Source organism: Microcaecilia unicolor, chromosome 10, assembly GCF_901765095.1.
Source record: "Microcaecilia unicolor chromosome 10, aMicUni1.1, whole genome shotgun sequence".
In the NCBI taxonomy this organism is placed as follows: domain Eukaryota; kingdom Metazoa; phylum Chordata; class Amphibia; order Gymnophiona; family Siphonopidae; genus Microcaecilia; species Microcaecilia unicolor.
The window spans coordinates 10,826,402-10,842,455 of NC_044040.1; the positions used below are offsets into that span (position 1 = coordinate 10,826,402).

The window sequence follows — 16,054 nt, forward strand, 5'->3', positions numbered from 1 at the left end:
CCCATCCAGCTGTAGCACATGGTAATGAAAATGCTGCTCTCCACAATACTGGCACCTTCGCATGCTCAGTTTTCAGAGCATGCCTGCTCCACACTACCAAGGTGGAGACTGGAGAGAAGCATTTTCCCACCAGCTGAGATATTTTTTTGATGTGGGGATGGGAGAGAGAACATTTGGTGCCCACCCACTTCTTGCCTAGGCCCACCCAAAATCTGCTGTCTGGCTACGCCCCTGCCTCTCCTCAAGTCACTTCATTGGCTCCCTATCTGTTTCCGCATACAGTTCAAACTCCTCTTATTGACTTACAAGTGCTTTCACTCTGCAGCTCCTCAGTACCGCTCCACTCTTATCTCTCCTCTCTGGGAACTCTTCCACCACAAGTGTACCAGTTAGAGTGGGATATGGGCCTGAATTCCCCTTCTGTACAGTGCACTGCACCCACCACTAGGCTACTCCAGGGACCTACTTGCTGCTCTAATAGGACTGGTCATAACATCTGATGCTGTCATAGAGGCTGAAATGTACTCTATCTTTGGGGGGATGTGAGGGGATCAGTGACCACTGGGGAAGTAAAGGGGGGGTCATGCCTTAATCCTTCCAGCGGTCATCTGGTCATTTAGGGCAGCTTTTTGTGACGTGAGTCATCATTGAAACAGGACTGGACCAAAACGACCAACTTTTAGCCCTGGACATTTTTGCTCTATTCTATTATGGCAGAAAAACGTGCACATTGTGGGAACGCCCAAATTGCACCCCAACACCCCCCCCCCCCTTGGGATTTGGATGCACTGCATACAAACTGCATAGAAAAAAACACATCTAAAAATGTGCTTTGAAAATAGCGATTTGGAAGTTTTTGCAAGAAAAAAAAACGTTTATCTGCCACTTTATGCCACTTTTTGGATGTTTTTCTCTTTCAAAAATAAGCCCGATAGGCGCCTAATTGTTATTATAAAAATAGGTTTGAAAAAGGCGCCTACTTTGCCTTTACGCATAGGTGACTGGTGGTTACCCTCCACATAAACCACGTCATATAGCAATGCAGCAATGATTTTCTGAGTACTTGAAATTTCTGACACTGTACCTTTAAGGGAAAAGATGATGTAATATCCTGGTAAAGGCTGATCGTTTCCATACTAACTTTTTAACCAATAGGACTCTAATCTGAATTTATTTTACAAGGTTGCAAATAATTTATTTGAGTGCATTTCAAACTACCAGATGGCATATTATGATCAACGTACATAGGGGAGTGTGCCACGTGTGAGACACAGCTGACATGCAAGGTTGTAATGATTGATTGTCTTTCTATGGACAGAGAACGGACAGTTGTACGTCCAAAAGAGACCAACCATGTACCCACCTTGGAACAGCTCCTTCGATGCCCATATCAACAAGGGCAGAGTCATGTACATTGTTGTGAAAGGAAAAAGCAGCGACCTGGTCTCCGAAACCAGCATCCAATTGAACTCGCTGGCAGAGAGGTGCAGGAAGAACAATGGGAAAACAGAAATATGGGTAAGGACTCCTCCATCCAGTTCAAAGAACAGAAATTAGCCGTGTTATGTCGTAAGATGTACAGTATATACAAACCCTTTGTGATAGAAAACTGGAGGGTAACTGTCTCTGTTATACATGGGCAAGATCTATAGCATCAACACATTTTTTTTACTTACGTTTTGCAAACAGTAATACAGAGATGATTGCACATTAATACAATATAAGAAGAAAACAATCCCAACTAGATATATGGATTATATACAATCTTTCTCTTTCTTAGACCACAAAGTGAAGAAAAATAGGGAGAGTGAAATAAGACAAGGGGATCAATTAAACAGTAAACAGAAAAAAGGAAACATGGTATTAACCTGATTATCCCCAGATATTACTCGTCTAATTCATTATTCCACATTGATCATCTGGTTGGCTTCTTCAAGACCAAATACGGTGTATAGTCAATTCATTTCATTGAGAACATACTTATTGTCCAGATTTTAGTTAGAAATAATAGATCTGATTACATTCTCTGTCTTTTAAAAACCAGAAGTTATTTAACAATACATATACTTAAGTCTCTAATTCAAATCCCACTAATTAAAGCAGTCCCAGTTTTCACAGGCTTCACTCCTTTCGAAGTAATAATTAAGGAAATATTTCTGAGGAAAACTTTAGGAGTCATACCTGGAACTCTGGGAAAAACAATAATCTCGACATTAATCATCCACAATAACATCCACCTTATCATTCAAAGTTTCTGGTCCATTATCATTTTCAGGATCATACCCACTTCTAGCTTGTACAGAACTTCATCTGTCATATCAATTTTTTCACTCTCAGAGGGTTTAATTAAGTTTTTAAAAAGTAAATTCCATAAACATGGAAAAGAAAAGTCAGCAACGTTAGGAAAAAGCAAATACAATATCGTCAGTATTATAAATAATTCATCCTATAACCCACATTATGAAAAACATATCAAAGGAAATACATTCCTTTGCTTAGATTCTTATTTATAACCTTTCCATTTCACAATCATTATTCCTTCCCAGCAAGAAATTGTTCCAGGTGGAAAAGGTCAAAAGAAGGGAAATGAGCTATCCTGATGATGCACCAAACACTGAGAGAGAAATTAAAATAAATAAAGCCCCACCCCCACCCCCGCTATTTCCAGCACTTAAGAAAATACAAATAAAGATTGAAAAATAATAATGACACAATTTACATGTGTAAAATCATCATGCATGTATAAGAAGTGATTTTAGGGGGGGGGGTGCTACTTATCGTATATGTATCCCGCATGCACAGATTTCAAGAGGGTATGTTCTGGGCTTCGCCTGGGCAGATTTTTAAATACACATATGAATTTACACCCGCTCCAAAGCAGACATAACTCTGCTAACTGCGCGTTTGGACCTGGGATTTGCAGAAGTGATTGAGGGGAGGAAGAATCGTATTTATTTATTACCTCTTTGGTATTCAAAACTAGCAGAAGCATTGAATTTCAAACCTTGCTCTTTCACTGACTCCCCTTGTTCATACAGTTTTGCAAAATCCTGGTACTTGTGAGTTTTTAGATACAGAATTATTGTATACGATTTTGAAATTGATACTGATTTGATTGTAATCCTACATGTTTCTGTCTTATTGTAAGCCGCCTTGAGTCCAGCAGATTAAGCAGGATAAAAATGCCTATGTTCAATTAGATTAAGTTAAAATAGAAAGTTTTGAATGTTCGTGCTTCAGTACCATCAAATATACATGTTTTTCCCAAGACCCTATACATATTTTACAAAAGACTCTTGGGTACCTTGGCAGCTGCACCAGAGAGGTTCCTTAAGTTATGACCGTGGTTCCCAAATCTGGTTCTGGAGGCATCCCAGCCAGTCAGGTTTTCAGGATATCCACAATGAATATTCATGAGAGAGATTTGCATGCACTGCCATAAATATTTATTGTGGATATCCTGAAAACCTGACTGGCTGTGATGCCTCCAGAACCAGATTTGGGAACCACTGTTATAACCACTGTTATAACTGATAACTGATAACTGGAGTGGAGGAGTGGCCTAGTGGTTAGAGCATCAACCTTGACATCTAGAGGTGTCCAGTTCAAATCCTGCTGCTGTTGCTCCTTGTGACCTTGGACAAGTCACTTAACCCTCCATTGCCTCAGGTACAAACTTAGATTGTGAGCCCTCCAGGGGCAGGGAAATACCCAGTGTACCTGAATGTAGCTCACCTTGAGCTACTACTGAAAAAGGTGTGAGCAAAATCCAAATAAATAAATAAAGTAGTTTCAGTGATTCCTGACACATCCACAGGAGGTTCTTTAAAAAGAGACCCAAGAAGGATTCATTTGCTGACTCATCAAAGGAAAAACCTTATGATGGATGGATAACTCCCTTGTTGAATGAGATCAGCCCACTTTTATTTATTTTGATTTTGCTCACACCTTTTTCCATAGTAGCTCAAGGTGAGTTACATTCAGGTACTCTGGATATTTCTCTGTCCCAGGAGGGCTCTCAATCTAAGTTTGTACCTGAGGCAATGGAGGGTTAAGTGACTTGCCCAAGATCACAAGGAGCAGCAGTGGGATTTGAACCAGCCACCTCTGGATTGCAAGACTGGTGCTCTAACCACTAAGCCACTCCTCCACCCCAAAGAATCTTGTTACTCTTTGGGGTTCTACATGGAATGTTGCTACATGGAATTTTGTTATTCTTTAGAATTCTAGAATCTTTATTTATTTATTTAGATTTTGCTCACACCTTTTTCAGTAGTAGCACAAGGTGAGCTACATTCAGGTAGTTTGGATATTTCTCTGTTCCTGGAGGGCTCACAATCTAAGTTTGTACCTGAGGCAATGGAGGGTTAAGTGACTTGACCAAGATCACAAGGAGCAGCATTGGGATTTGAACCGGCCACCTCTGGATTGCAAGACCAGTGATCTAACCACTAGGCCACTCCTCCACTACACAGCTACCTTACCACAAGCTAACTGTTTAGCGCATGGACACCGCATGAACCTCTACCATCTACAAAATGGGTGGTGGTACATGCACACACGGTAATTTTACAAAACAGGCACATGCTAATGGCACCATATGCAATCTGAAACACTTTATAGCTGCCTTGCTTGCTGCAACGATTTCTAAATATGTGGTTTTAGGCTGTGTTTCTAAGCCACTTGTTTCCAAGACTCCAGCTCCTAGTTTGGGAGTGAAGGGGGATTGCTCCTGTTCTGACAGTGTATCACTTATATCCTTGGTAAATACCACCATTGAACAGCTGCCTCTGTTCTGGTGCTAGAGGGGAGGGGAATCAGTGGAGGTTGAAGATGGGGTTTGGTAATGCTCTTAAGGAGATGCAGGTTGTCATGGGGGGGGGGGTTGGAGTAGGTTGTCATGAGCTGTCCCTGGAGGGGAGAGAGAGGCAGCCACCACAGCCCCCCCCCCCCCCCCATCAACAAAATTGCCCTGAAAGAAAAATTAATCAAAGAATGAAACAAAACAAAAATCTAAAAATAACACAGGACACTAAATTAAGCAATTTCTTTACTACCTTCCAACCCCTTGAAAAAACTGCAAAAGGAAAGAAATTGTGTTAGCAAAGTTTTCCAGAATAAACATGGGGGGAATCCTTTCTTCCCTTTTCCTCAGATTTACCAGATTTTGGAGGAAAGTGCAGGGTGCTGTTCCTTTTCGACATGATTTACTGTAGGGATGGGCATGAATTCAAACCCCTCACTCCCCTCCCCCCATAAGTTGCAGGAAAGCAAATTAAGTAACATTTCAACATTCTTCAACTTGACGACTTTCTGCATCTTCTTAATGTCTTCCATCAGCCCCTCTGTGTCTCTAGGAAAATATTCAGTAAGTGGGGCTTACTATCGCTCTTTCTCTGGTCTTGAACCGTTTTGGGTCAGGTGTTCTAATCTAAGTGGTTCATTTTGCTTTTCCAAAACAGATAGAGCTAAGGCCACAAGGCAGAATGTTAATGAACGCACGATACTTCCTGGAACAAAGTGGTAAGTCCCGATTATTTGATTTTATTCATTATTTCATTTATTTCACAGAACAGGGCGGCAGTGGCTAAGAAGGCAAATAGAATGTTGTTTATTTATTGATGTATGTTACACAGAAATCTCTCGAATACAATGGCATAATAGTACTTTAGAAGCTCTAAACGATAGATAAGGGAAAAAGCCTCTGAAACCGACCCAACCTCCAACCCGAATAATTGTCTTTAATAACAAAGGTTGGAAAAAGTCAATGGGTTCCTTATCATCATTGGCATAAAAAACCCTTAAATTCTATCATGCAAAAATGCTAAAACCTCACAGAACTGACTGTGGATCCAAAAACAAGAAATGAAAAGATATCTTAATTCAACTTCCAAGTGCAGGTAGGAAACAACTTGCGGATGATCGGTCCAACCAGGGGCGTAGCCAGACAACAGATTTTGGGTGGGCCTAGGCAAGAAGTGGGTGGGCACCAAGTGTTCTCCCCCTCCTCCCCCACCACCGCCAAAAAAATATCTCAGCTGGCGGGAAAACACTTCTTTCCACCATGGCAGTCTGCAGCAGGCATGCGCTGAAAACTGAGCATGTGCAGATGCCAGTATCATGGAGAGCAGCGTTTTCATTACCATCAGGGGGAAGTCTTCAGCTGGCGGAGCTTGGGATCCCCACCAGCTACCGCTAAACATGTGCTACTGTTGGGTGGGCCTGAACCCTAAGTGGGTGGGCCCTGGCCCACCCAGGCCCACCTGTGGCTACATCACTGGGTTCAACACACCGACTTTGGCCAGAGTTTCGCTATAAAGTAGCTGTTTCAAGGCGTGAGGGATCTTGTAGCAGGAAGCCTGAACGTGTTTACGTTTTCTGGTTGCTCACGCCTTGAGACAGCTACTTTATAGCGAAACTCTGGCCAAAGTCGGTGTGTTGGACCGATCATCTACACGTTGTTTCCTACCTGCACTTGGAAGTTGAATTAAGATATCTTTCCACTTCTTGTTTTTGGATCCACAGTCAGTTCTGTGAAGTTTTAGCATTTTTGCATGATAGAATTTAAGGGGATTTTTTGCCAATGATGATAAGGAACCCATTGACTTTTTCCAACCTTTGTTATTAAAGACAATTATTCAGGTTGGAGGTTGGGTCGGTTTCAGAGGTTTTTTCCCTTATCTATCGTTTAGAGCTTAATGCACTTCACAGACGTTTAGTTTTTCTAAAGTACTATTTTACCATTGAATTTGAGAGATTTTTGTGTAACATTATATGTAGTACTCTCTTTTCCTTGTTGGTATACATATTTATTGATTTATGCAGTGCATTTTTCTAGCAAAAAAGGTGCCGGTACTCAAATGCCAGGCCACCCTTCAGGGGTGGGGTGATCACTGAGGGACCCACCCCACAATAGCCAGAACCCCTGCAACCAGTCACAGAATCTATGACAAGGCAGAATTGGTGTGTAGAGCCTGAGCTCTTTCGTTAAATCTTGGGTTCCTTGGGTCAATTTTAGCAGACAATGGGAAAGGTGCCGGTACTCAGTACCCCCAAGTACCCCCTCAAAAAAAGCCCCGGATTTATAGCATTTGTACCCTGCATTATCCCAAACAAGTTCGGGTTCAATGTGGCTTACATCAAACTTTTAAAGAAAATTACAGTAAGAGAACTATAACGTAAATACAAAGCAATAAAAGGTAAAAATATCCAAGCAAAAAGATGGCATTTTGAAACAACAATCTAAAAGAAAAATAATCACCAATCGTGGCAAGGAAATCACTAAATAAGAATTCTTTCAACAATTTACAAAATTTCAAGCAGTCCGTAACATATTTGAGTGACTTTGGTAGGAATTTGCATTTCCTAGTAGCTTGGTAGGTGAAACTTGCATCATGAATAGATCTGTAAGATTTTTACAACACGGAAAATGGAGACGATAGTCTCTCGACATTGGATGAGCATTTTGTAAAGGTAATTCTAACAAGTATTGGCATATAGTCAAGTAAAAGGCCAAATAATATTTGATGAACAAGTACACATAGTTTAAAGGTAACTCTTGCATTAATTGGAAGCCAAAGCCAACGCTGTTTGATTAAAAGAGGAGCTGACTTGGCGAATGGAAGGGTTTTACATACAAAACAAGCCGCAGTATTCTGAGCTATTTGAAGTTTTTTGGTAAGAGAGACCTTTAGACCTGAATAAACAGCATTACAGTAATCAAATTTGGTTAACACTAAACATTGAACTAAAGTGCAAACAAGCGAGTTAGAAAGAAAGGCCTCAGTCTTTTCAATGTATTTATTTTTGTAGCGCCAGAGTGTACCCGGTGGTAATCAGGCAGTGCCGCGCGCTGCCCGGTTACCGCCAGGTTAATGCAGGAGCCAGTGGCGATCCTAGGTCAACTACCACCCGGGGCGGATGGCTACTGCGCACCCCCCCCCCCCCCCCGGGTGCAGCGGCAGCCACACTCCCCCCCCCCAGCACAATGACACCCCCCTCCCCGGCGCATCAAGCCCCCCCCCCACGGTGCAATGACACCCCCTTCTCCCCGGCGCATCAAGCCCCCCCCCCTCAAGCATGCTCCCTCTGCTCCAGAACAGGAAGTAACCTGTTCCGGGGCAGAGGGAGCAGGGAACCAGTGGAGCCGACAGGCGCGCGGCTGCTCTCTGCACCCTCCAGCAGCATGCACCTGGGGTGGACTGCCCCCACCACGCCGCCCTTTCTACGCCACTGGCAGGAGCCCTTACCACTACCTCAATGGGTGGCGGTAAGAGCTCCCCTGAAATGGCAGTGCGGCAAGTGCTTTACTTGCTGCGTGGCCATTTCCTGCAGGAAGGCAAAGACCAGCTGCGGTAAAAGGGAGCCTCAACGCACATGTAAAACACGCGCTGACACCAGCACCGGCCCACTTTTGCCACAGTTTGGTAAAAGGGGGCCTCAACCAACTATGCGTTAGCCGGCTCTGCAAACCTGGAAATTCAATGCTGAAGCCCAGACAAGGCACATCATTGAGGGGCTATTTTACTAAGCCACGGTAGGCTCTATGCACGTGCAGCCAGGCCACCATACCCTTTGATGCGCACCCATAACGCCTGGATGAATTATTTATTTATTTCCTCCTACACGCGCCAGTTCCGGCAGTAATTGGCACTTGGTGTGTGCCAATTGGTCACCACGCATGTAGTATGTGAGCCTTTACCGCTAGATCAATGGGTGGCATTAAGGTCTCAGGCCAGTTTTGGGCACGTGCTGGTTTCATTTATACCGCAGGTGCTTTTCCCGTCCCATTAAAAAGAACCCATTTTTTGTAGATGCGGTATAAACTGGACCGGCACGCACCCAATGAACACACCTACACTACCGCAGGCCATTTTTTACCATGGCTTAGTAAAAAGACCCCTGAATTTCTAAACATAACGCTGGCATCGGTCAACAAAATGACCCCTATGTGTTTTTAATTTTGTTTCCTATCTAGTACTAGGAATAGGTGGGTTAGGAATAATTTTAAATATATAAGTTGCTCATTGTGACTCTCTGACATGCAGATCTGTCCGACGGACCTTAAGAACCCGATTTGGTAACACCGATGTATGCCACGTGTTTTTCTCACCTGCTGTAACTTTTCCATCCCTTAGACACCAAAGAGCAGAGCGAGCCTGAGACGGAAGGCTTCTTCACCCTGCACCAGCGCAGAGGTGCCATGAAACAAGCCAAAGTTCATGACGTCAAATGCCACGAGTTCATCGCCACCTTTTTCCCTCAGCCCACGTTCTGCTCCGTCTGCCATGAGTTTGTCTGGTACAGTAACTTGCTGGTTCATCCGATCTTTCCTTTAGCGTTCTTGTATTTGTACTCGGGTTTGGGGAGGGGAGTAGAAAAAGGGGGAGGGAGGAATGGGTAAAGAGTGTATCTTTTATTTTCTAAATAGCAATAATCAAAGAAGACAACCAAGTTACATAAGTACATAAGTATTGCCACACTGGGACAGACCAAACGTCCATCAAGCCCAGCATCCTGTTTCCAACAGTGGCCAATCCAGGTCACAAGTACCTGGCAGAAACCCAAATAGTAGCAACATTCCATGTAGAACCCCAAAGAATAACAAGATTCCATGCAGAATTTCAAATTGTATAGCAACATTCCATTTAGAACCCTAAAGAGTAGCAAGATTGCATTCAGAATCCTAAATACATAAGTGTTGCCATACTGGGACAGACCAAAGGTCCATCAAGCCCAGTATCCTGTTTCCAACTGTGGCCAATCCAGGTCACAAGTACCTGGCAGAGACCCAAAGAGTAGCAACATTCCATGTAGAACTGCAAAGAATAGCAAGATTCCGGAATCCTAAAGAGTAACAAGATTCCATGTGGAACCCCAAAGAGTAGCAACATTCCATTTAGAATCCCTAAGTACATAAGTAATGCCACACTGGGACAGACTGAGGGTCTATCAAGCCCAGCATCCTGTTTCCAACAGTGGCCAATCCAGGTCACAAGTACCTGGCAGAGACCCAAAGAGTAGCAACATTCCATGTAGAACTGCAAAGAATAGCAAGATTCCGGAATCCTAAAGAGTAACAAGATTCCATGTAGAACCCCAAAGAGTAGCAACATTCCAGGTAGAACTGCAAAGAATAGCAAGATTCCAGAATCCTAAAGAGTAACAAGATTCCATGTAGAACCCCAAAGAGTAGCAACATTCCATGCTCCCAACCTCCCGAGAGCATCCTCCCCCCCCCCGAAGACCCCCCCCAAATGCATCCATCCCCCCAATGTATGCACGTAAATTCTAATTTTTGCCAATTAGTGCTCATTATTGCTTGTTAACAATGCTTAACACCTGTTAAAATAATTAATCTATGCATATAGTTATAAAATACACCTAGATTTACAAGCAGAATTGCGCATAATTCTAGGTGTGCTATATAGAATCTGGGGGTATGCGACTTGCTCCCAACCTCCCGAGAGCATCCTCCCCCCCTCCCGAAGACCCCCCAAATGCATCTATCCCCCTCCCAAAAGTCTTCCTGAAGAGCCCTCCATCCCCTTCCTGCAAGCCCCACCTTCTACCGAAGACTCCTCACCTCCCTGTAAGCCTCCCCCCTGGGCCTATCTGATGAATGCCTTGGTGGTCTAGAAAAGGGAGGGTAGCAATAATTCCAAGTTGTTGCTGTTGTCGATGGCAGCTCCGGGTTCACAATGGCAGACACAATCTCTAGTGGTAGTCTGGCTTCTAAAATAACTCCCAACATTTAACAAGCAGTTTAAACAGTTTCAGAAACAAAACCCAACATAAAGAAATGATGCAAGTCCCAACACAAAATACCATGGTCAAGCACACAAAGCTGGATAAGGCAGGATTGTCCTGTTTGTCTGTCCTAATTAGATTGTAAGCTCTGTCGAGCAGGGACTGTCTCTTCATGTTCAAATGTACAGCGCTGCGTACGTCTAGTAGCGCTATAGAAATGATAAGTAGTAGTAGTAGTATTTGAGATCCTATATGGAATCTTGTTACTCTTTGGGATTCCGGAATCTTGCTAGTCTTTGAGATTCTGCATGGAATCTTGTTACTCTTTGGGATTCCGGAATCTTGCTAGTCTTTGAGATTCTGCACGGAATCTTGCTACTCTTTGTCCTTATCCCTTATCTGTCCTAATTAGATTGTAAGCTCTGTCGAGCAGGAACTGTCTCTTCATGTTCAAGTGTACAGCGCTGCGTACGTCTAGTAGCGCTATAGAAATGCTAAGTAGTAGTAGTAGTCTTTGGGATTCCGGAATCTTGCTACTCTTTGGGATTCTGCACGGAATCTTGCTACTCTTTGGGATTCCGGAATCTTTCTACTCTTTGTCCTTATCCCTTATTTGTCCTGTTTGTCCTAATTAGATTGTAAGCTCTGTCGAGCAGGAACTGTCTCTTCATGTTCAAGTGTACAGCGCTGCGTACGTCTAGTAGCGCTATAGAAATGCTAAGTAGTAGTCTTTGGGATTCCGGAATCTTGCTACTCTTTGGGATTCTGCACGGAATCTTGCTACTCTTTGGGATTCCGGAATCTTTCTACTCTTTGTCCTTATCCCTTATTTGTCCTGTTTGTCCTAATTAGATTGTAAGCTCTGTCGAGCAGGGACTGTCTCTTTTTGTTCAAATGTACAGCGCTGCGTACGTCTAGTAGCGCTATAGAAATGATAAGTAGTAGTAGTAGGATGGGCTCTCTATTCCTGTTTAGAATCGCCTTTTGTTGTTATATGTAGAAATAAGGTACTTTAAGCATCTGAAAACTTATCCTAAATACCCAAACTTCTTGCACTCCACAGGGACACAACATATTGAGAGGCCCTTTTACAGAGCGCCGGTAAGCCCAACGCGGGCTTACCGCTCGCTCTTTCAGGACTACCGCCAGCCCAACGCGGCTGCTGATAGTAGTCCTACCCCTGGAAATGGCTTGCGCAGCGGTAACCTGGCGGTAATCGAGCATCGCCGCTCGCTGCCCAGTTACCACCGGGTTAGCGTGGGAGCCCTTAAAAGGCTCCCCATTGAATGGCCATGCGGTAAGAGTTCTCTTACCGCATGGCCATGTTTGCTGGGGGGTTTTTTACCCACAGTGGTAAAAAGAGCGCTGGTGCATGGGAAAAATGGCCCCTACCACCAACACAGGACCCGTTTTCCCGCAGCTTGGTAAAAGGGCCCCCTTAGTTCTTTACATGCAGAATGATTGCAGTGACTTTCGCAACAGTAAATAAAAAAAACTTAAATATCATCTCCTTGTTTTTATAGTTTTCTAACATGCTTTGTTTAAAATGCCTGTTTGTGTTCTCTTTTTCAGGGGTCTTAATAAGCAAGGTTATCAGTGCAGACGTAAGAGTCTTCTATTTTTGTACTTTTTACATCGATCAACCTCTACGTTTTGTAATACGTCGTCTTTGCTTATGTTGTTCCTCGTTTTATTTTATTTTTGTTTTATTTCCAGAATGTAATGCTGCCATTCACAAGAAATGTATCGACAAAGTCATCGCCAAGTGCACGGGATCTGCCGTCAACAGCAGGGAGACAATGGTGAGTGTGGGCTGGAAGCTTTCTCAGCCGTGCATTGGTAACATTTCAAACACCAGAAGGCTTGAAATGCAACAAGAGGAAATCCGGGCAAGGAAGGCAAAATGTTTTGGTTTACTATGAAGCAGACGAGAGAATAAGAGGCATTCATCGTGAATGTAAGTGCTTGACAGGCCTGTTCAAGTACCAGCTGAAGCACAAAGTCACAGCGAAGGAGACAAGAAGGATGATGTCAGAAAAAACATCTTCAAGTCAGAAAAAACTCAGGCCTGCCTCAGGAGTCCCTGTATTTTAATTGGCTTGAAGGTGCCCTCGCTCGGTTGTGACGATGCACCTTCAAGCCAAGAAGAACATTTTGAAGTCCGTTTTTGAAGTCTATTTTTTTTCATCAAGAAATTGACATAGAGTTAAAATATAGGGACTCCTGAGGCAGGCTGGAGTGGCCGAAACACGATTCGTGTCGAGTCCAGGTTGTAATAATAAACTTTTGCTGTGAACGTTTTTAGTCCAGTAGAAGTTTTTTCTGACATCATCCTTCTTGTCTCTTTCACTGTGTCTTTGTGATTTGGCTCTACAAGTACCAGCTGGCCATTTAGGGGTCAATATTCCATAGGGTTTAACTAGGCAGAAGAGGCTAGTAAGTAAGAGAGATTGGTGAAGTGGTTCAAGGCCTTTCTTGATGGTGAATTCAACACTTATTTAGAGGCACCTCTTTTACATAAGAACATAAGAATAGCCATACTGGGCCAGACCAATGGTCCATCTAGCCCAGTATCCTGCTTCCAGCAGTGGCCAATCCAGGTCACAATTACCTGGCAGAAACCCAATTAGTAGCACCATTCCATGCTTCCAATCCCAATCCCAAGGCAAGCAGTGGCTTCCCCCATGTCTCTCTCAATAACAGACTATGGACTTTTCCTCCAGGAACTTGTTCAAACCTTTTTTAAATCCAGATACACTAACTGTTGTTACCACATCCTCCAACAACGAGTTCCAGATCTTATCTATTCTTTGAGTGAGAAAATATTTCCTCCTATTTGTTTTAAAAGTATTTCCATGCAATTTCATTGAGCGTCCCCTGGTCTTTGTACTTTTTGAATAAATGAAAAATTGATTCACTTCCACCTGCTCCACACCACTCAGGATTTTGTAGACCTCAGTCGTAACCTTTGTTTTCTCTATTGGTCAACATGCGTTGGGTAACTTTAATTGTATTATGTTTGGTTGGGTGGGGGGGATTTTAAACTTTGCTCAGGCTACACCTAAAGAGGTATTTCGGCAGTTCAACAAAAATACTCCTATCCAATTGAAATAATTATAAAGAATCGCCCTTTATTAAAGTCTAGAAAATATGTTAAATCCAAAATCACGACTAGAACACTTGCTTGTGCTCCTTTGACTTATTCACAGGACAATTCTTCATATCTTCCTGTCCTTGTTTATACTTTGACGCTAGATCAGTTTGTAATAAATAAGTTGTTATAAAAGATTTAATAAGTGATTCACAAGTAGGATTTGCTTTTATTAATGAGACTTGCCTTCAGGATGGAGATTCTTTTATTGCTTCTGAGTTGAGTCCACCTGGTAATAAAATTTTACATTGTTCAAGACCTGGGAAAAGAAGTGGCAGCTTAGCTTTAATTTATAGAGCAGTTGGTTCCCCATCACCCCCTCCTTTGAAATTTGGATGAACTTTGGCAAAATGTCTAAAATCGGGGTGTCAAAAATCACAATGTGGATGTTTTTGAGAGAAAAACATCCTTCTGTCACCTTATGAAGTTTCTTGGACCTTTTTTGTTTTGAAAATGAGCTCCATCATCTCCAAACCCTGAGTAAACAGAGAGGGGCGTAATCGAAAGGGACGCCCAAGTTTTGCTGAGGACGTCCTTGCAAAACATCTCAATAGAGGGGCGGGGAAACCCATATTATCGAAACAAGATGGAAGTCCATCTTTCGTTTCGATAATACGGTCGAGGACACCCAAATCCTGAAATTTAGGTTGTCCTTAGAGATGGTCATCCCTAGACTTGGTCATTTCTGATTTTCGGCGATAATGGAAACCAAGGACGCCCATCTCAGAAACGACCAAATGGAAGCCCTTTGGTCGTGGGAGGAGCCACATTCGTAGTGCACTGGTCCCTCTCACATGCCAGGACACCAACCGGGCACCCTAGGGGGCACTGCAGTGGACTTCATAAATTGCTCCCAGGTACATAGCTCCTTTACCTTGTGTGCTGAGCCCCCCCAAATCTCACTACCCACAACTGTACACCACTACCATAGCCCTTACGGGTGAAGGAGGGCACCTAGATGTGGGTACAGTGGGTTTCTGGTGGGTTTTGGAGGGCTCACATTTACCACCACAAGTGTAACAGGTAGGGGGGGATGGGCCTGGGTCCGCCTGCCTGAAGTGCACTGCACCCACTAAAACTGCTCCAGGGACCTGCATACTGCTGTCATGGACCTGAGTATGACATTTGAGACTGGCATAGAGGCTGGCATAAAATATTTTTAAAGATTTTTTTTGAGGGTGGGAGGGGGTTAGTGACCACTGGGGGAGTAAGGGGAGGTCATCCACAAATCCCTCCAGTGGTCATCTGGTCAGTTCAGGCACCTTTTTGTACCTTGGTCGTAAGAAAAACAGAACCAGGTAAAGTCGTCCAAGTGCTCATCAGGGACGCCCTTTTTTTCGATTATGGGTCAGGGACGTCTATGTGTTAGGCACGCCCAAGTCCTGCCTTCGCTATGCTTCCGACACGCCCCCGTGAACTTTGGTCATCCCTGCGATGGAAAGCAGTTGGGGACGCCCAAAATCAGCTTTCCATTATACCGATTTGGGCGACCCTGTGAGAAGGACGCCCATGTTCAGATTTGTGTCGAAAGATGGGTGTCCTTCTCTTTCGAAAATGAGCCTGAGAGATTCCTCCAAAACAACATTAAAGAAATTTCTATAACAGTGATTCCCAAACCTGACCCTGGACTGGAGGCACCCCAGCCAGTCAGGTTTTCAGGATATCCATAATGAATATTCATAAGAGAGATTTGTATACAGTGGAGGCAGTGCTTGCAAATCTCTCATGAAACTGTTATGATTTTTAATCTGTGGATGAATGAGAAGTCATCAACAGTCTCATGATTCCGTCTAGCTCTCCTGTCTTCCACAGTCCTTCCTGCAATAGAAGATGTCTTCTTAGAAGATATGCTGGTAGCAGGATGTACAGGATCCCCCATGCAAATTTTGCTTGCTGTGGCATATTTCTCCCCTCAAGGGCATACAGAACGGGTTGTATTTTGTACCCCTGGACATTTTAACAGGGTGGATTAGGATTTCTTGAGGTAGTAGAAGTCAGCTTTTGTTGGGGTTGGAAGGGTAGAGGGTGGGGGGGGGGGGTTATTATAGCTGCTCATTGTTATTATTCTTTTCTATTTGTAATTTATACACAATAGTTGCACAGCATATTGTTCCTTTTCATACGTTAATAAAAAGATTTAAATATAAAATCATA

At 43.4% G+C, this 16,054-nt stretch overlaps 1 protein-coding gene across 2 annotated transcripts in view; it reads left to right on the top strand.

Moving 5' to 3' along the window:
• Positions 1-1,314: 1,314 nt before the first annotated feature.
• The window catches only part of PRKCQ (protein kinase C theta), a 52,887-nt gene continuing 38,147 nt past the window's right edge, over positions 1,315-16,054 (top strand). Inside the window, exons 1-5 of one of the 2 annotated variants that reach the window (XM_030216078.1) lie at positions 1,315-1,518; positions 5,463-5,523; positions 9,138-9,300; positions 12,322-12,353; positions 12,466-12,551. In XM_030216078.1, coding sequence (XP_030071938.1) covers positions 1,354-1,518; positions 5,463-5,523; positions 9,138-9,300; positions 12,322-12,353; positions 12,466-12,551 — 507 coding nt within the window. In that variant the 5' untranslated portion in view covers positions 1,315-1,353. Of the gene's footprint in view, positions 1,519-5,327; positions 5,369-5,462; positions 5,524-9,137; positions 9,301-12,321; positions 12,354-12,465; positions 12,552-16,054 lie in introns of those variants that run through there. The other variant, XM_030216077.1, reaches the window with a different exon arrangement.